The 20,553-nt window shown below is 37.6% G+C and overlaps 1 protein-coding gene and 1 long non-coding RNA gene across 2 annotated transcripts; one reads left to right on the top strand and one right to left on the bottom strand.

Annotated features, from left to right (window-relative positions):
• Positions 1–220: 220 nt before the first annotated feature.
• Positions 221–19,823, bottom strand: csrp3 (cysteine and glycine-rich protein 3 (cardiac LIM protein)). Its single transcript, XM_049465453.1, has 7 exons — positions 19,718–19,823; positions 19,347–19,453; positions 17,378–17,509; positions 12,246–12,414; positions 12,025–12,154; positions 2,044–2,137; positions 221–364 (listed from the first exon to the last, which is right to left on the bottom strand). The coding sequence occupies exons 3-7, from the start codon at positions 17,487–17,489 to the stop codon at positions 294–296; spliced, it is 576 nt and encodes a 191-aa protein (XP_049321410.1). The 5' UTR covers positions 17,490–17,509; positions 19,347–19,453; positions 19,718–19,823; the 3' UTR covers positions 221–293.
• Positions 3,880–8,952, top strand: LOC125782196 (uncharacterized). The gene is made up of 2 exons (XR_007424788.1): positions 3,880–4,120; positions 8,442–8,952. It is a non-coding gene; the product is annotated as an uncharacterized LOC125782196 (long non-coding RNA).
• Positions 19,824–20,553: the final 730 nt, after the last annotated feature.

Raw genomic sequence — 20,553 nt, 5'->3', positions numbered from 1 at the left:
CTCAGATGCTATTTCCTCGCATACGTAATTGGTAGATTCCATTTTGTTTGAAACTGACCAATAGACACACAGAAAATCAGAATTTGCTGGAGTTTCCCCACTACTATAAATATAATTCAATTTTGCCTCTATAACTTTGATTAATTTATTTACACTATTAAAAGCTTAAAAGTTTTAATGGTGCTGCCATCTTGAAATGAAGTCACAATACCAAAGCACAAACAAACAAGTAGTTTAATGTCATCTTTCCACACAAGCGTCTGTTTATTTAATGGACAGCAGATCAAATCTGGTCATTGTCCTTCAACCACACCCATGTTTCCCAGGCCACGCCCCTTGGGTCCAAAGTTTTTGGCATAGCAGACTGAAAAAGAGGATAAAGAACAGCGGTGAAGTCTCAGCCATGCTTCAGATCATGACAGTCAGCTAGATGACAGTAGATGTGTGTCTTGTCTGATTAAAGCTGGTCTGATGTGTGTATTAACTGTGATTAGATCTGCTCTGATCCTCACTGGCTCTGCACTGCTACAGTAATGCTAATACTAAAGCTTTTTACACCACTCTCTCACACACACACACACACACACACACACACACACACTTACGCTCAATCACAGCCCCTCCAGTGATTTCATCAGCTGTGTGTGTGTAAGAGAGAGAAGCGCTCCGGTAGAGTGTAGAAGAGTGATGGGATTAACAGCAGATCAGTTAATGTGTTTAATAAAATTACACCGAATTTCCAAGATTCTCTGCAATGACCTGAAAACAAAGACTGTTCAACATCACGGTTTAGAGGAAAGATATATAAAAAGCTCAAATCTCAGAGATTTCAGCTGCAGTTTCTACTATGAGGAACAGAGAGAGGAAATGGAAGAACCACAGACACAGTTCTAGTTAAGACCTGAAGTAGCAGAACAAGACAAATCTCAGATAAGCAGAGGAGAAGGATGGTGAGAACAGACATAGTGAACCAGATCTGATCACAGATCAGCTCCAAAAACCTACATCATCATCCTGCTGCAGATGGAGTCACTGTGCATCGTTCAGCTATTCAGCGCACTTTACACAAGGAGAGAATATATGGGAGAGTAATGTAGAAGAAGCCTTTTCTGAGCACACGCCACAAACAGAGTCATTGGAGGTATGCTAAAGCACATTAAACAAGCCAGCTTCAACTGAGTAATTCGGAGGGCGTTTATTTATGCATGTAGGAAAAAGAACACAGCATTTCAAGACAAACACTTTTCTGCTCCCCACAGTAAAATCTGGTGTTGGTCCATCATGCTGTGGGGGTGTGGTCAGTGCAGGTACTGGGGATCTTGTTAAAGTTGAGGGTCACATGGATTCCAGTCAATATCAGCAGATTATTGAGAACAATGTTTAAGAACCAGTGAGAAAGTTGAAGTGAAAGCGCCGGGGCTGGATACTTCAACAAGACAACGACCCCAAACTTTAAACACCAAACACACTGCTCTAAATCTACTAAAGCTTTCATGCAGAGGAACAAGTACAACATTCTGGAATCATCATCTCAGATCATCTCAGTCCCCAGACCTGAATATAACTGAAAATCTGTGGTGTGATTTAAAGGGGGCTGTTCATGATCAGAAACCGTCAAACCTGACTGAACTGGAGATGATTTGTAAAGAAGAATGATCCAAAATACCTTCAACCAGAAGCCAGACTCTCACTGGAAGCTATAGGAAGAGTTTAGAGGCTGTTATTTCTGCAAAAGGAGGATCTACTTAATATTGATGTCATTTTTTTTGGGATGCCCAAATTTATACACCTGCTTAATTTAGTTTAAAGAATTATTGTTTTATTATACACACTTTCTGTAAATCCTATAAACTTAATTTCACTTGTCAAATATCACTGTGTTCGGCTGCTATATGATATATTTAACTGAAATTGCTGATCTGAAAATCATGAGAAATATCAGGGGTGCCCCAATTTTTATACCACTGTATGTTAAAATGTCATACGAAACCCTAGAATATTAAACAAGTAAAAACATGTATCTTAGCTGTATTAATTCTGTACCTTTACAGTAGAGCTCTCCATCTTTATCAGTCACTGTTGTAGACTCCAGGCTCTTCCCACACAGCAGACACCGGAAACACGTCTTATGCCACGGCTGCAATATAAACACAGATAAACCCCAAATCAGAGGTGGATTGTAATATCCAACATTTCCTCGTCTCCTCTTTTATATTTAGTCTTAGTTGTTCTAAAATAGGGTACTGGATTATACTTATATTATATGTCATAAAAAGTTTTGTTCCTTTGATAAAAAACACTTTTTTGGCTTGACCATTATAGGCAAGGCAAGGCAAGGCAAGGCAAGTTTATTTATATAGCACCTTTCATACACAGCGGTCATTCAAAGTGCTTTACAAACTAGAAAATACACAGAGAAGTCATATAAAAATAAAAATAAAAAAAAAACATGTAAAAGAATAACAGTAAAAATGGAAAATAAAAACTAAAATAAGAGTAAAGCATGATTGATTCAAAAAAATATGTAAAAGAACAACAAGGAATTTTAAATAAAAATAAAATAAGAATAAAGCATGAATAAAACATACATGATTAAAACAAAGAGAAGTAAAATTAAAAAAAAAAAAATATAAGAAAATATAATATAATATCATTATAATATAAGATATAAATGTAAATTAAATAGTTAAGCGCAATAGTAGAAATATAATGTAAGCTTATTATAAAAGTAATATAAATGATACAAAGTCAAATAGCAACAGCAGAGAAATAGATAAAAAGATAAACCAGATTTTTGATTGTGTTATTTTTATTGAACATTGCAGTGATGTATGATGGCATACAGCCAGAAAGTGCTTTAAAAAAAACTAGGACTGGAATCTATCATTATAATTATTATTATTTTTATTATTATTATTATTATTATTAATGTACACATTTTATACAATATATTATATATATAAAAATGTCCATATTTTAATCTGCTGCAGATTACCATAACCAGATTGTGAACCAGAATGGTTTTTAAAGGGCAGGGGTGGAACACTTAAAAAGAAATCAATGATGTGCCATACACACGTGGACAAAACTGTTGGTACCCCTCGGTTAATGAAAGAAAAAAACACAATAGTCACAGAAATAACCTAAAGTAATGAAAAATGCTAAAATTAGGTATGTCCAAACTTTTGACTGTTAGCATTTTTGTCTGATTAAATAGAAGGCTAGATTACAAAACTTGTGTGATTCAAATATGGCTGGATTATATCATACCTCTTACAGGTAGAAACAAAATATATCAGAAATTACTCAGAATTACACAGAGCAGTACACATAGCAAATATCAAATTAACTCGAACTTAAAACCATACAATCTTCAACACGTATTACCATATACAGTGGAATTAACTGCTATGTGAGAAACGTTTTAGTAACATTGTGATGCAGATTGTTCGTGGAATATTATTTCTGTAACATTATGGGCTAACCTTCCCATAACCAAAGCTATTGCTAAACGTTCTTATAATGTTCTCTAATTAGCTGGGAAGTCATATAATATGTGTGGGGGAAAGTAGGGTGATTTGTGGCAGTGGGGAAGTTGTGCCACCCCCTGTTTCTAGGGAACCACAGAAGAAATTGTGACCAGACATTTTTAAAAAGTCAGCCATTTTACTCATCCTGCAAAAATAGAGCCTTTCAAAGTAAAATATCTATGATCAATGGGTTTTATTTGTTGTGTCTGAACAGTTATAGACAAGTTTGGAAACGTTTCACACTGTTTTTAGTGCTTTGGTAAAGCTACACTATGAGTCTATACAGCTAGCATGATGTTAGAACCCAAAACTACTGGATGATGACTGGCTGGATGACTGGATGACTGGCTGCTGTGCTGCTCTGCTGCTGAAAGCTTGCTTTAATCTTCAGCTTCTACACTTTTCTCTGTTTTCTTCTCTTTTACTCTCTTCACACTTACTAATCCACTTTTAGTCTGCTTCCTCTTTGCTCTACACACCTATTAATCCACTCTCAGTCTACTTTTATAGACTTTTTCCTCAGGTTTGCTGGATTAGCTGTTTGCTGCTGCAGTTTGTTTGTGTAAGTTTCTAATTTCAACTGAAACAAGGTGAGTGCTCTTTTTCTCCATGGCTTCTGCTCAGGTTTACACCTGTTTAGAGTGTGGCATGTATAGCTTAGATCCCTTATCCACCGATACTGGTAACAATAGTGGTATTTGTACTAAGTGTGAGATAGTTAGCTCCTTGGTGGATAAGGTGAATAAGTTAGAGCTGCACGTCCGGGGTTTAATAAGGGATAGACAGCAGGATTCACTGTTAGCAGCCCCGGGTGTCTCAGGGAGAGTTAGTACCCCCTCGACTCCGGCCTTAGAGCCCTCACAGCGGGGCGAATGGGTAACGTCTCGGCGGCATAGTCGAAAGGCTAAGGCTAATGCTACCGCAAAGGCCACAGCCAGCCCACCTAAACACCACGCTCCCCCAGTTCACGTGTCAAACAGGTTTGCCCCGCTCAGTGAAGCACCAACTGAGGAGCCTGTTAAAGGTACTCTGGTGATAGGAGACTCCATCGTCCGACACGTGAAATTAGCTACTCCTTTAGGGGCACCAGCGGCAACAGTTACTTGTTTACCGGGAGCCAGAGCACCGGACATTAGTGGCAACCTCAGGTTAGGGAATAGGAGATATTCGAGGGTAGTAATTCATGTAGGGGCCAATGATATTCGTCTGCGGCAGTCTGAAATAACTAAGGCTAATATTAAAGAGGTGATTAAACAGGCCCAGACGCTGTCCGAGGAGGTAATCTGCTCTGGCCCCATCCCAATGAGGCGTGGTGATGAAGCTTACAGCAGGCTTTCTTCGCTGAACTGCTGGATGTCCAAGTGGTGTGCAGAAAATCATGTGGGCTTTATAGATAACTGGCTACACTTTGAGGGCAAGCCTGGTCTTTTAGGTAGGGATGGTGTCCACCCCACGCGGGAGGGTGCTGCCTTACTTTCATGCAGCATAGCTCATAGTCTTTTAGTTAGTCGGCAGAGTAGTATTAGAAGCTGCTGACAATCCAGAGCCGGGACCAGGCCGCAGACAGAGAGGCTTAACCGACCGTCTGCGAGCTGCAAAGAGACGTTACCTAGATACCAATGTATTCAGACTGTGTCTGTCCCCCGAGTCAAACAAAAACATCAAAAAACTAAAACAGTAAATCTAAATAACTTAACTTATATTAAACAATCATATCCAGACTGTAGTACTAACATTTCAAGCCTAAAGATTGGTTTACTTAATATTAGATCTCTGAATTCAAAAGCAGTTCTGGTGAATGAAATGATAACTGATCAGAAATTCGATGTTCTGTGTCTGACAGAAACCTGGATTAGGCCAAATGAATATGTAGCATTAAATGAAGCCACCCCTGCAGGCTATAATTATATACACAATCCGAGATTGTCCGGTAGAGGAGGTGGGGTCTGCATATTTTTCCAAAGTACCTTAGTTAGCAATCAGAAACACTATGAAAATTTTACTTCTTTTGAGCTTCTTTACACCAGTATAATTAATCCAGTTACAAAAAAGAATGCATTTTCTTTAATTAACATCTACAGACCACCAGGGCCCTATTTAGAATTTTTAAAAGAATTTAGTGATCTTGTCACAGACTTAGCAGTAAGTAATGATAAAGTGATTATAGTTGGAGACTTCAACATTCATTTCGAAAAATTGGATGATCCATTAAAAAAAGCATTCACATCGATTTTAGACTCAGTTGGTATTATTCAAAATATAACAGGACCTACTCATTACTGTAATCATACTCTGGATTTAGTTTTGACCCTGGGTGTGAGCATAGATAACCCGAATATTCGTTCTCAAACCTCCGCAATTTCAGATCATTACCTTATTTCATTTAAATTACATCTTAGTCATAAAATATGTACATCCCCTAGCTACTCTGTAAAACGTTCAATTACGCCTTTTACAGCCCAACAATTTACAGGTAAGCTTCCAGACTTATCAACTCTAATGTATTCTCCTATAGACCCAGTAGAACTAGACAAACTAACCGAAGGTTTAGAAAATACCTTTCGCTCTACCTTAGATGTTGTAGCTCCCCTTAAACACAAAATAGAGAGACAGAAAAAGCTCGCACCGTGGTACAATGATCAAACTCGTACCTTAAAGCAGTTAGTACGAAATTTAGAGCGTAAATATCGATCAACTAAACTGGAAGTGTTTCACTCTGCGTGGAAAGACAGTCTTGTTAAATATAGAAAAGAACTTAATAAAGCCCGCTCAGCATATCTGGCCTCACAGATCGAGATAAATAAAAATAATCCTAGAGTTCTCTTTAGTGTTATTTCCAAATTAACTAAAAACCAGGCAGGTACTGAACCTCAGATTCCAGCCATTTACACCAGCAACGATTTTATGGACTTCTTCAATAGTAAAATTGAAAACATTCGGGATAAAATTAAACAGATAAATATTACATCCTCTCTGTCATCTGGTCTGGCTGATCTAGAACAAAACCCTGTTACTGAAGTTAGGTTGGAAGTCTTTAACCCACTTCCACAGCTAGAACTAGAGAAAATTATCTCCTCTTCAAACAGCACAACCTGCACACTTGATGCTGTTCCCACAAAATTATTAAAGCAGGTACTGCCAGATATAATTAAACCTCTGTTAATGATAGTAAACTCATCGCTCACCCTGGGCCATGTACCCAAAGCCTTTAAAACAGCTGTAATTAAACCTCTGATCAAGAAACCAAATCTTGATCCTAGTGTACTGTCTAACTATAGACCTATTTCAAACTTACCCTTTATTTCTAAGATTTTAGAAAAAGCTGTAGCCCAACAACTTTGCTCTTACCTGCAAAGAAACCAGATCTATGAAAAATTTCAATCTGGATTTAGGCCTTATCATAGCACTGAGACAGCTTTAGTTAGAATAACAAACGATCTACTTATAGCCGCCGACCAAGGCTGTGTTTCCCTACTGGTACTTCTGGATCTGAGTGCAGCCTTTGATACAATAGATCATACTATCCTTTTAGAAAGACTAGAGAACATGGTCGGTGTAACCGGAACTGCCTTAGCATGGTTTAAATCGTACTTAACCGATCGCTATCAGTTTGTGAGGATAAATGATATGTCTTCCGGTTATACCAAGGTAAGATATGGAATTCCACAAGGCTCTATATTAGGACCGTTATTATTTACATTATATATGCTCCCACTGGGCAAAGTTATTAGAAAACACAATGTGAATTTTCATTGTTATGCGGATGACACGCAGCTCTTCATATCAGCCAAACCTGATGACAGAGTGAGATTAAAGAAAATCGAGGATTGTGTAGAAGATGTAAAATCATGGATGTCGCACAACTTCCTCCTATTAAATAGTGATAAAACAGAAGTTCTCCTATTAGGCCCCAAAGCTGCTAGAAATAAATTATCAGACTTAATGCTAAATCTGGCTGACTTCTCAGCCACCCCTGGTTCAGCAGCTAAAAACCTTGGAGTTATCATAGATTCAGATCTAGCATTCGATAAACACATATCTAATGTTACTAGAACAGCTTTCCTACACCTCCGTAACATCGCCAAGCTAAGAAATGCCCTATCACTGCATGACGCAGAAAAATTAGTACATGCCTTCATTACCTCAAGGCTAGATTATTGTAATGCGCTACTGTCTGGATGTTCCGGCAGTAACTTAAATAAACTTCAGCTAGTTCAAAATGCTGCAGCCAGGGTCCTTACTAAAACTAGAAAATTTGACCATATTAGTCCAGTACTATCAGCACTGCACTGGCTTCCAGTCAAATTCCGCATAGACTATAAAATTCTCCTGTTAACGTATAAAGCCCTACACGGACTCGCTCCTGAGTATTTACAAGACCTCATCTCCTGTTATGAACCACCGCGATTACTCAGATCTCAGGGTGCTGGTTTATTAGTAGTGCCTAAAATTCAGAGGAGCTCTGCAGGAGGAAGAGCTTTCTCTTATAAAGCGCCTCAACTCTGGAATAATCTCCCCGAATATGTTCGGGACTCAGACACAGTCTCAATCTTTAAGTCTAGACTAAAAACTTAATTGTTTAGTTTAGCTTTTGGTAATTAATGTTTTTCCCTTTAGATAAGGCTGCAGATTCAGGGGTTCATGGACAGAGGAAATTGTGGTAAACTGAGATGCTGGTGCTGTTGTTCTCCCACTGCACACGGTCACTCAGGTTTGTGGACGGTGGAGTGGGTGGATGCCAGTGTTTCAGGGAGCCTCCATGTCTATGTTACCTTCTGGCTCTCTGCCTTTAGTTAGGCTGTTTTATTCAGTTCTGCCGGAGTCATTTGCCACACTCTGATAATGTTTTAATATTCTCAGTTTTGCATAAATCCAGTAAAAACTAATTCCATCTCTCTGCTTTCCTCCGAGTTACTGACTGCCCACCTGTCTGACCCGATACCGATGTTGGACCCTCAGGCTCTCGCGTCTCCTGTCCAGCCAGACTGATGGAAGTTTCTGAAGTCAGCTCTTCTCCACCACCACCACAGATCAGCTGCTCATCATCCATCTTATTCTCCACTACTGATTACATCCAAGCCATTAGTGGCGCTATTACACTCCTGAGTACATAAAACCTATATGGATGTATAAAAGACTTTTTAAATTTTAATTTAAAAGCCGTTTGACCAGTGGTAGGATGGTCCCCCCTCAAATGTGAGTCTTGGTCCTCCCAAGGTTTCTTCCTCCTCCTGCAGCTCTGAGGGAGTTTTTCCTTGCCTCCGCGCTCACTGGGGGTTCTGTATTATGTATATTCTATGTTTAATGTTTTGCCTGATTCTTTGTCCTGTAATCATGTTTCTGTAAAGCTGCTTTGTGCCAACACCTGTTGTAAAAAGCGCTATACAAATAAATTTGATTTGATTTGATTTGATTTGATGTAGGCCTGGACAATAATTCGATAACGGTATTTATCGCGATAAGAAATGTTTCAATAACGGTGATATCATTTTTGTGTCATATCGATATGTATTATTTACAGAAACACGGCTCAGCCGCGCTCCGTTCGGCCCCTAAAATCTCTCGCGCTGAAAATCTCTCGTGCTGAAATCTCTCGCGCTGAAGCTCGGCCGCGGTCCGGTCAGCATCTAAAATCTCTCGCGCTGAAACTCGGCCGCGCTCCGGTCAGCATCTAAAACCTCTCGCGCTGAAATCTCTCGCGCTGAAGCTCGGCCGCGCTCCGGTCAGCATCTAAAATCTCTCGCGCTGAAACTCGGCCGCGCTCCGGTCAGCGCTCCGGTCAGCATCTAAAACCTCTCGCGCTGAAATCTCTCGCGCTGAAGCTCGGCCGCGGTCCGGTCAGCATCTAAAATCTCTCGCGCTGAAACTCGGCCGCGCTCCGGTCAGCATCTAAAACCTCTCGCGCTGAAACTCGCGCTGAAGCTCGGCCGCGGTCCGGTCAGCATCTAAAATCTCTCGCGCTGAAACTCGGCCGCGCTCCGGTCAGCATCTAAAATCTCTCGCGCTGAAACTCGGCCGCGCTCCGGTCAGCATCTAAAACCTCTCGCGCTGAAATCTCTCGCGCTGAAGCTCGGCCGCGGTCCGGTCAGCATCTAAAATCTCTCGCGCTGAAACTCGGCCGCGCTCCGGTCAGCATCTAAAACCTCTCGCGCTGAAACTCGCGCTGAAGCTCGGCCGCGGTCCGGTCAGCATCTAAAATCTCTCGCGCTGAAACTCGGCCGCGCTCCGGTCAGCATCTAAAACCTCTCGCGCTGAAACTCGCACTGAAATCTCTCACGCTGAAACTCGGCCGCGCTCCGGTCAGCATCTAAAATCTCCTTTTAGAATCTCCTAAATTTCTTTATTCTGGCTGAAACACTTTTGTAGTTTATGTTATATCTAAGTTATTTATAGTTATAAAAGCCTACAGGTTTGCTTATTTGACTGTGATATCATGTTCCTTTTATGTATATAAAGGCTTTTTTTCCTTATCCTGGTTGAAGCACTTTTGTTTTGATCTGTTAAATTTGTTTACGGAAGAATAAGAAGCTTTGCCTCTGTTGTAAATGTAAAGTTATTTATATTGGTAATATGTACAGTACAGGCCAAACGTTTGGACATACCTTCTTATTCAATGCGTTTTCTTTATTTTAATGACTCTTTCATTTCATGACGCATTGAATAAGAAGGTGTGTCCAAACCTTTGGCTTGTACTGTATATAGGTTATAGGCTTGTGTTTGACAGAGATGTCATGTTTTTATTTTGCTATAAGTGATTAAAAGTGATCATTGGTTTATGACCGGTTTTGACCATTTTTTATTTCTAAAGTATTATATAGTTTTTGTGAAAGGAGGCTTTAAAGACTCAAGTTTTTCTTAGGCCTTCAAAATATTTATGTCGATATCGAAATTATATCGTATCGACCGAAATTATGGAATATATCGTGATATAAATGTTGGCCATATCGTCCAGCACTAATTTGATGCATTTTTTCCAAAATAGTGGGGTTGGGGTAATTTGTGTCAAAGGTACAACTCACCCTCACTTATGAACATATTTATTTCTTGTAATTGTACATTGTATTTTTACATTTTATCACTAAAACTATGTGACATTCTTAATTTTAGACCTAAAAGTTTGAGTATGCACAAAGAAATAACATTGATATCCCTGCCAGCTGGATCAGAGAGGGAAAAGTAGGTTGGTTAAGTGTGCATTTATTAAGAAAAAGTAATAGTAATAGCATTAATAATTATTTCCCCAGGAACTGCTCTATGGAGGACCAAAACTGCCAAAATTAAAAATAAATAAATAAATAAAAATGTATGTAAATCATTCAATAAAAGTGTTATGGTGACTAAAACAGTAAAGAATTATTCTAATTATTATATCAAAATAAATACATATACATAAAAATAAATATCATAATAAGTTGTTATTTATGGGTTTTTCAATTAACATTGTTAAATTTTTCTAAATTTGTTTATTATTTACATAACTATTTATTTCTGCATTAATTTTTTTCCGTCATTTTATTTCTGTATTCATTTATTTCTGTATTTATTTATTTCTGTTTTTCCTCGTCCTTGTATGATAATGAAGGGGCTGTCCAGCAATGATGTCACGGTGTCTCAGCATTCTCCAGATACCATATATCGATTGTACTTTGGTAACGTGGGAGATTATATAATAAAGATCATTTAGATCGTAATACAGACTATAATAAATAATAATAAATAAATAAAAGTAAATCGAAAAGAAATGTTAATAGGAAATCCATTAATAACAAATTATTAGGATATACATTTTTTTGTATATTTATTTTTATATTAATTATATTTATTCTTTATTCTTTATTTATTTAAAGCGTATAACTTATGCAAATGTGAATGTTAACTGCAATGGCTCAATAAGGGACAAATTAAGAGGTATGCTAATTATGCTAATAAACCTTTAATCTTTGCTAGGGCTTGTTTTTAAAAAATTACCTTTTGGTGTGTTCAAATTGGCCTTTGATGTTGTAAATTATTTTTGTATTGAATTTGCCGAGCTTTTATATAGCACTACAGTTCCTGAGATCTAAATATACTGTTTTACTTCAGTAATCAATGGCACAATTTACCCCAAATGTATTCTCTTTAAAGGCACAACTTAACCCGCACTGGGGGCAAGTTATGCTACGAGACCAAAAAGCGGTATTTTTGTTAAATACTATATTTCAGATCCAAAGTGACTGTTTCCAGTGATGCACCACATCCTGAAATATATGTTCATATAATAGTTGGAAGCATTACTGTCATGGTCTCACTTAAAAGTCACTTTAAGTAAAAACTGGCACAAATCACCCCACTCTCCCCTACCTAATCCAGACTCACTGCTGTTAGTATAGCATGCTTTAAACAAAAGAAAAAATAATTATTCGTAATATATATATATATATATATATGACCTCTATCAGAAACAGTTTAGTTTAATGAATAAGAGTAATGTGTTTTAGAGATGGAGCTGGTTTACCTTTCCTGCCCCCATGATCTTCTCTGCAGCATAAACGGCCTTGGAGCATCGCGGGCAGCGATCAGTGCTGCCGAACTTCTGAGAAAATTTACTGGGATTAGAGTCACTGGAGGGACGGGGAGCTTGAGGACTGAAAGGAGGAAATATAATCAGGTGTTAATCAGGTAATTGCTGAGACTTTATTTGTTTATAGAGATGTGCTGAGTGTGTACTGCACTGACTCAGCAGGCTGGAGGTGTTGGGTATCCACAGGGTCTGAGCTCAGAGCCCCGGCACCCTGACCGTACCCGTACCCCTTCGGTCCGTATTTCTTGCCGTAGCAGGATTTACAGTAGATTTCTGACTCGTGAGCTGCGACGGTGGTGCTGTCCAGGCCTTTCCTACAAGTCACTACAAACACGAGAAACTCAACATTAATAATAATCAGTAATATTCATTTTAAATAATATCATCACTATCAGAACAATACTCGTAAAACACTAACTCAGAGGAAGACAATAGCAAAGACATTTTATCACTTATCAGTAAATTCACATACAGTATACTCTACTGGCCGTATATACACTGACATGCCACATGTCATGGGACAGGAAGTGCTATCACGTCCCATGACTTTGACAGTGTCATGTAGAAGCTAGAGAAAGCAGCACTGAACTGTGGGATATGCTCCTGACTTCTATTCCTCCCAGTAGCTTTTCTGTTCACACGGACAAGTCTCACCAGCTGTCACCATTCACAAAAATCATCACCCACTGCTCTGTGCTGTTGGTGAGTTTTGACATGTCACTGTATGTAGTTTAATTACGTAACATATAAAGACAAATTTACCACTGAATTTGCACAATATAAGCACATCTATTAGAGATTACTAAACTTCCAAACAACTCTACCAAAGAAGAGTGTGATGATTTAGACATTAACATTAACATTAACGCCTATGTGGTAAACTATAAGCTTTGATTACTTGTTATCTAGATTAGCCTCATACTTGTAAGCAACAGTAATTTCATAGCTGCAGTTTAACCCTTTCAGTGCACAGCTATTTAAAAGTCATTATTTACTGTGTGCATCAGTTTTACTGTTTTTAATGTGTGAAAGCCATTTAAGAGGATGCTAACAAACAACCCTGCATTGTGCCACCATATGGCCAATATCTTCAAATGCAACAAACCACATGATGAACCAAACTGGCTGACAGAAGGTCAGAATGTCCATCAGCTAATCCACAAACACATCTCTGTAGGTAAAGAACTGCTGAGCACAAAAAAGAAGAAGAATCTGAAGAGCAATATTATTGTTGTGTTGTACAAATATTTATATTCTGTTAGCTATAAATTACAATTAACCACATGAATGACCACTAAAATGGACTTCATGCATTATAGGGATATTTACACTACCAAATATATTTTATTTAGACAATATATCTTAGTTAAAATACACCTTTAGTGTGATTTTTTTTGTTGTTGTGAAGCATACATTTTTTTTGTAATTCAGAGTGCTGTTATATATATTCTGTGTTTATATTTTACATATGGAATATTATTATTATTACATATTACATTTATATTTTTTTGAGAAACACACCTGGCAAAGAACTGTGGTTTGTGTTTTTTAAATAGCCTGCTAACATGTTAAAAGGGATATATTAATATTTGCATTAAAGTTTTTATTTTAGTTTATTTGTAAAACGTTTATTGTTCCATTTACTGGGACAAGACATACATTAGTGTAAGTGAACGCTTGAACGTAACGCTGAGTGAAATGAATGAATTAATAAATAAAATTATGTTTAGAATGAAAAAAGGTCAATAAAACTACTACTGAAAAATCAGAATACAGAAGTTCAGACTTGTCTTAACTGATTAACTACCTTTTGAAGTAAAATATGGAGAAGAAAGTGGTGGGATTTAATTTTTTGTCAAAATAATTCAGTGCTCCTTTTTTTTTATAAAGTGACCTTTGGCCTTTGTGAGAGATGATCCTCTCAGGCGGACAGTGACTCTCTCTGATGGTATCAGACAGAAGATGCTGGAGTTTAAACATAACCTTACTGTGTCCTGCAGCTGTCCTGCTCTCAGCCAGAGAACTTAAGGCTAGCTTCTGAGGCTAATTTTGGGCTGGATGGGATTGGTACTGCTGAGAGACCGAGTCCCACAGTGCCAAATGCTCCATGGCTACAGGGCCCTGAATGGAAGCTAACTGCAGGGGATTTAACATAGCGTAGCGCTCCCAGTGGTCCTGTGTTACTCTCAGTTGTCAGTCCCCTCCACACCGATCACATAGTCAACAGCTGAAACCTGCTGTTTATTTACATACAAATACACTGGCCTTTAAATGTTTGGGCACAGCTAAGGGTTTCAAACAAATTATCAGGGGTATATTGAGACGCACAACACAGGAGAGTAAGAACATCATTACTAAGATCCTCTTTTGATGGTAAAGTGGTAAACAAGAGACAGAGATACACTATAACACCAAAATATTCTCTCACCCATCTAAAACTCTAAACACAGGTTCTAATTACTTCTATGATCACAGGTGTATAATAATAAAAGCAGCAGCTAGGCATGCTGGGACTGCTTCTGCAATCATTAATGTAAGAATGGGTCTCAGGCTCTCAGGAGCTCAGTGAACTCCAGAACTGTGGTACAGTGATAGGAGGCAGCACCTGTTCAACAACAAGTCCAGTCCTGAAATATTTGTTCACTACTAAATATTCCACAGCCAACTGTGATATAATAACACAGCGGAAGAGACTGGGAACAACAGCTTGCTCTGTTAGCTGAGGAGCACAGTGCACAGAGTAAAGCTGCACCTATTAGTTGTGTCTTCTCTGATTGAGTACGTTACCTTTTATTCCTTTGGAACTTGTGCTTTAACTGAACGTTTAATTTGACCCGGAATTAATTTAACCTGGACAGTGACTCTCTCTGCTGGTATCAGACAGAAGATGCTGGAGTTTAAACATGACCTCACTGTGTCCTGCAGCTGTCCTGCTCTTAGCCAGGGAACTTTATGCTAGCTTCTGTGGCTAATTTTGGGCTGGATGGGATTAAGGGCAGCTGAGCGACTGAATCCCACAGTGCCAAATGCTCCACAGCAAAGAACAGCAAACATAACTGCAGGGGATTTAGTGTTGTATGATGTTCCCAACAGTCCCATTTACCCTCTTGGCTGTCAGTCCCCACCGCAACATTTACACAGACAGCAGCTGAAACCTTTACTTACAAATAAATGATCAATATACCAGTATACGGCCTGGCCAAACACAAATATCACACATATTCCAATATTGTATGGTGAGCACTAGGCGTGATGGGTGCATCACTTTAGCCGCCTCTCTTTTTACCCTAATGCTCCATCACTCTGAAACAGGGTCAGTCTGGACTCATCAGACCTTCACAAGATCCTTCTTCCATTTCTTATGCTCTCTAATCCTTATGATCTCTAGCAAACTGAAGCTGAAGTTTATTGTCATAAACAATATATTATACAGCAAATTCAACAGCTAATCAATCCCACAAAAACACAAGCAATGCTATTGGTTGCTACCATACACAATCAATACCTGTACATGTTACATTAAAGACCAATGCCAGACAAAAATCTAAGTCTGTCAGTAGTTTTCATGCCCTGAAAATTTAATTTTACAAACAAACAAACAAACAAAAAAAATGTTATGTTTAAGGTTATAAATCAGTGTGTACTGATTCACGGCAAGTTTTTTGTTTCATGTTAACAATTCCAATTCCACCTTAAAAAGCTGTGAGGTGTAAGTAGTAAAGTGCATTAAAAGTTTTATACATTTCTGCTTTTTTTGTGCAGAAATTACAAACAGTCCAAATGAAACTACACCTGAAATCTTACTTATTGTTTATCAGATGTTAGGTTCAAACATCTCTAAAAAAAACCTTCAGCCTGAAACTCTTTGTGTGTGTGTCGCCTTAGCAGCATTTAAGGTGAGTGAATTTATGTGACCTGAAGCAACAGATAGCAGCTACGTGACATGAGTAGTGCAGGTGCTAGTGTGGAGTCTAGAATATTTTTTTGCACTGGTTGCAGCTGGTCGTAACTTTTTTTCTTAGGCCCACCAGCACAAAGGGTAGCTGCACCCAAATTTTCAACCGCATTAAATCTACCAACTCAGATTTTAAATTGCTGTCCATATAGGCAATATTAATATCTGTTCAACATGAAGTTCTGTACATACAAAAGATTGAGGCTGCAAGGGGGGGTTACTTGTTAATCAGAGGGTTAGACCCCCCTACAAATTGCCCATAACTCGTGCCCTGCTCTTACTTTCACTATTAAACATATCAGACATATCATCATAACATATATTTCATCAAACGTTTAAGTGATCGCCAATAACAATCATTCAAGAATTTTTTCCACCACATCTCTTCCCAACTCTCCTTCCACTTTGTAATAAAATATTGTACAATTCTTAACCATATTTTAGTTGCAGCAATCTCCTTAAATGTTTTCTCTGCTTGACTTCAATAATTTGGTCCTTCTAAAACAAGATACCATCTTTTCCATGACAACAGGATGAGTCTTTTTACATGGTTGTTTACCAAATGAGAAGCTACTCACGGCATCAGTTTGGGGTTAAATAACTTGTTGCCAGCTGAAACATAATCACTCATGCAGTACCGGTAATTATTCAATAGGAGACTCTTGACTATTTGCTTAGTTAAATTCAGGTGATGAGCTTTTTATTTTGCTAGGCAGTGAATTTAAATTAGTGTTAACTGTAAGCAGATAAACTTCTCCACATCAGCCCGACTTCCTCTTCTTTCTCCTTTATCCTGTGAGAGTTTGTATTAATAATTTTTGGTTTTAAATAAAGAGTTTTTTTTGCAGTAATGTATTTTTGTTTAAATAATAATAATAATAATAATAATAATAATAATAATAATAATAACAATACCTAGACATGGAACAGTTGCGGTCAGTGTGAGTGTGTTTGTGTGTGTGTGTGTGTTAAAGAGATGTGAGCAAGCTAAGCTCTGCACTTTGTTGTGCATTGTGTCATATTCGTTATCAAGTTCTGTAAAAACTGACACCAATAAATCCATAATTCCTGGAATTTAATTATTTAGGAGTATTTTATCCAGTAGGAGTATTTTATTCAGTAAGACGGAATATTGTAGAGAATTGTACTGTAATATTTAAGTGTAATATTTGAGTATCACAGAAACACAGTATAGTGATATCATCGTTATGATGGGAAATGTATTGTGATAATATCGTATCTTGAGATATCCTGTGATTCCCACTCCTAGCTCTGACTATGCAGGATTTTGTAGGATCACAGCTTGTATAAAAAGGTGAACTCGTGTCTCACTGCAGATGAAGCAGGGTTTGTGGAAGCTCCGCCCATTACACTGGATTTCCTCAGCGTGGTACACGGTTTTCTCACAGGCTGCACACTTAGCACCCCCGCCCCAGTTCGGCATCCTCGGATCAGGGACTAGATCTACAGGAATCAGAACAGAAATAAAAGCATCCTCAGATAACAGCACTGTATGCATTAACATAAAAAAATAATCCTCTGCAGGATTTATTTACATGAACTTCTTTGTGAAATGTGGTGTAAGACATTATGAATGAAGTGTATTTATTTATTCATCTTATCACTTTAAATCAGTTTTAAATAATGATAAACTATAAGCTACACCTACAACGTTATCATTTAATGAGAATTAATCCTAATTTATGATAATTAATCCTAATTGATTTACAACAACCTTTTGGTAACATCACAAGAACAGTAAAATGAAAACAGAGCCTGGCCAAAAAAAGTCTCCATTTGGAGTTCAGTAACAGTATGTGCTGAAAGAATGAGGTCAGCTGACTCTACCTGAATATACTGAATATAGACCAGGTTATTCCATCAATGGATTTTATCTTCCCTGATGAACACGAGCATATTCCAAGATGATAATATCAGGATTTATACAGCTGGAATTGTGAAAGAGTTCAGGGTTCAGGGAGCAGGAGATCATCATTTATCACACATGGATTGAGAGAGAGTTCACCACAGAGTCCAGATCTTAACCTCATTGAGAATCTTTGGGATGTGCTGGATGGAGAAGCGCTGCTTTGTGCAGTGGTCAGACTCTACCATCATCAATGCAATCACACTCGATTCGTATCCCTGTTTACTGCTGTTAAATGATGATCTATCATTTTTCTACTCTACTAAAGATTACTGATGGCTCACCTAATATTTTTTATTAAATATCCTGCCTAGAATGCAGTACTGACAGGATCAATAAAGCTCAGAAATCCACTGTTAACTCATGGATTGATATAATACAAGACATTAGCTGTCTTGTAAATATAAATATATATTATGTTGTTACTGTGAGTCAGAGTTTCTGCTCTCTGCCTCAACACTGTGGAATGTGCTGATAATCATCCAGAAATAGTTCCTTCAATGAAGCTACTGCTGATAAAAACACACACACACACACACACACTCACAGATCTGGCCTCTGTTTCAGTATATCTGAGTTTGAGTGAGTGTGATGGTGATTAGAGCTTCAGTCATCATCACCTATTGAACAATTTACCTCTTAAGAGTTAAACTATCCATATTATTACATTCAATAATATTATTGGTATTATTTAATATATGAACGGTTTCAGACCTGAATTATCTCCAGTGATGTAAAAATGTATGAATGCTGTTTTTGTCTGTAGTGCACAGAAAATAAGTATTTAATATTCTACTATAAAATCTATACAGCAAATAAATCCTATTGTGTAATATTTGGTATTTCATATTAACTATTTTGTTTCATAAACCATCCCTAAACAGTAAAAAATAAAACATGATTATTAGTAACCATTTAAATTAGCAGCTACTTTGCTTTAATGGCTCTAGTACTACCAGGCTACTATTTCATTGGTTTATTGGTTTACTGTTTTATTGGTTCATGGTCTATTCTGTTGCACAACAGCTCTCAAATAGTGTTATGTGCAACAAAACATAAATGGAGGGTAATGGATTGTAATGGATGCAGAGTCTGAAAGGGTTAATTACAGTTAAGTGTAAATGCAATTAAAGCTATTCACATTTAAAACATAACTCTTATCTGTTTAAAATTCCAGTCAATCAATCAAAAAGTGACTACAAACAGTAATAGGAATACATGTGTAAAGAGGTACCAAATACAATGGTACTAAATAGGCAAATACAATCTAACTAAGAGAGAAATTAAGCAACTAATGTTATATTTTATAAACTTTACTGTTAAAACATCAAAGTAATCAGTCAAATTTACACAAACAGTGACTACAGTACTTACAGACCAGCGGAACAGGAGGTCCAGAATCACCCTAGAGGCTCGGCCTGGCTCTCTGTCTGCCTCTGGCTCTCAGGGACCTCTCTTATATATGTTCATCTTTCAGAGCACTGAACGCACACACACACACACACACACACACACACACAGATTAGGCCATCTTCCTAAAATATACTCAGTTATATCTCTCATCTGTACTGAAGCCTTTACTCATACAGCAATTTTTACTTTAGATTACATTAAAAATCTCAATATTTACAATGGTGACAGATACCATCAGGCCCCGCCCAATTTGTATATCATTCTAATATGTTCTGGAATTATTTATTACAAATCCTGGTAGAGCTCAATATTTATATCCCTTTTATACTTACTGCAAGTGCACATTGATCTCTCTCCAGTCCTCACAGTGTTAGGAGTTCTTCCAGCTACTTTCATTCTATCTAAACACAAAAAAATCCACATTGGTAGCATTTTAATTTGTGTAACGAGGTGGCTCATTTTGATGCATTGGGGGAAAAATGCTCCTGCTCCCACACACTGGATTAAAGATGCACTGTACTTTATGAAAACAGAAAAAATGACGACACCCTAAAAGGATATATAGTTAACTATTACACTATAAACCCACAGTTTGTTTGAGCTCAAATGAAGTAAGTCTGTGTTATGTCATATCATACTTATATTTACAAACATTGCTCAACTACTTTGAGTTTGGTAAACATTCGCAGCCACATATGTATTCACAATAACTCACATGAGTTGAATTATTTTATAATAACTGAATGTATTCTGTTGCCAGTGGCAGCTTCAGTTGATTCAACTTCTGTTCTGCCACCATGTTTATACAAACTGGGCGTGTACCACAGTTTCTGACGCTGTGTGTAGCCATTCCCTAAGCTACCTTATGTAAACGTGTAGATGATATATTATGTGTATGTATTACTAGTTGTCTGCTGTTAAAACCAGCATTAGGTTCTGAGCTGCTAACTCAGTGTTGTCTGTGTTGAACTTTAATGCTGTTCATTTAGTAGAAATGTCTTTTTCCAGCTAATTTTCAAATCAATAATTTTGGTCAATAAAAAAATAAATAATAGTAGAGTAAATATAAACCTGTTTTATCAAAGAAATGTTAAATTATTGTGCAAAGTAACTGATATCACAAAAAAGAAATGTAATTAACTTACAATGTATGCATAATAACTAACAT

This window comes from Astyanax mexicanus, chromosome 16 (assembly GCF_023375975.1).
Source record: "Astyanax mexicanus isolate ESR-SI-001 chromosome 16, AstMex3_surface, whole genome shotgun sequence".
NCBI lineage: Eukaryota > Metazoa > Chordata > Actinopteri > Characiformes > Acestrorhamphidae > Astyanax > Astyanax mexicanus.
Note: the sequence above shows the minus strand (reverse complement) of the source record. Positions and strands in the feature narration are given on the sequence as shown.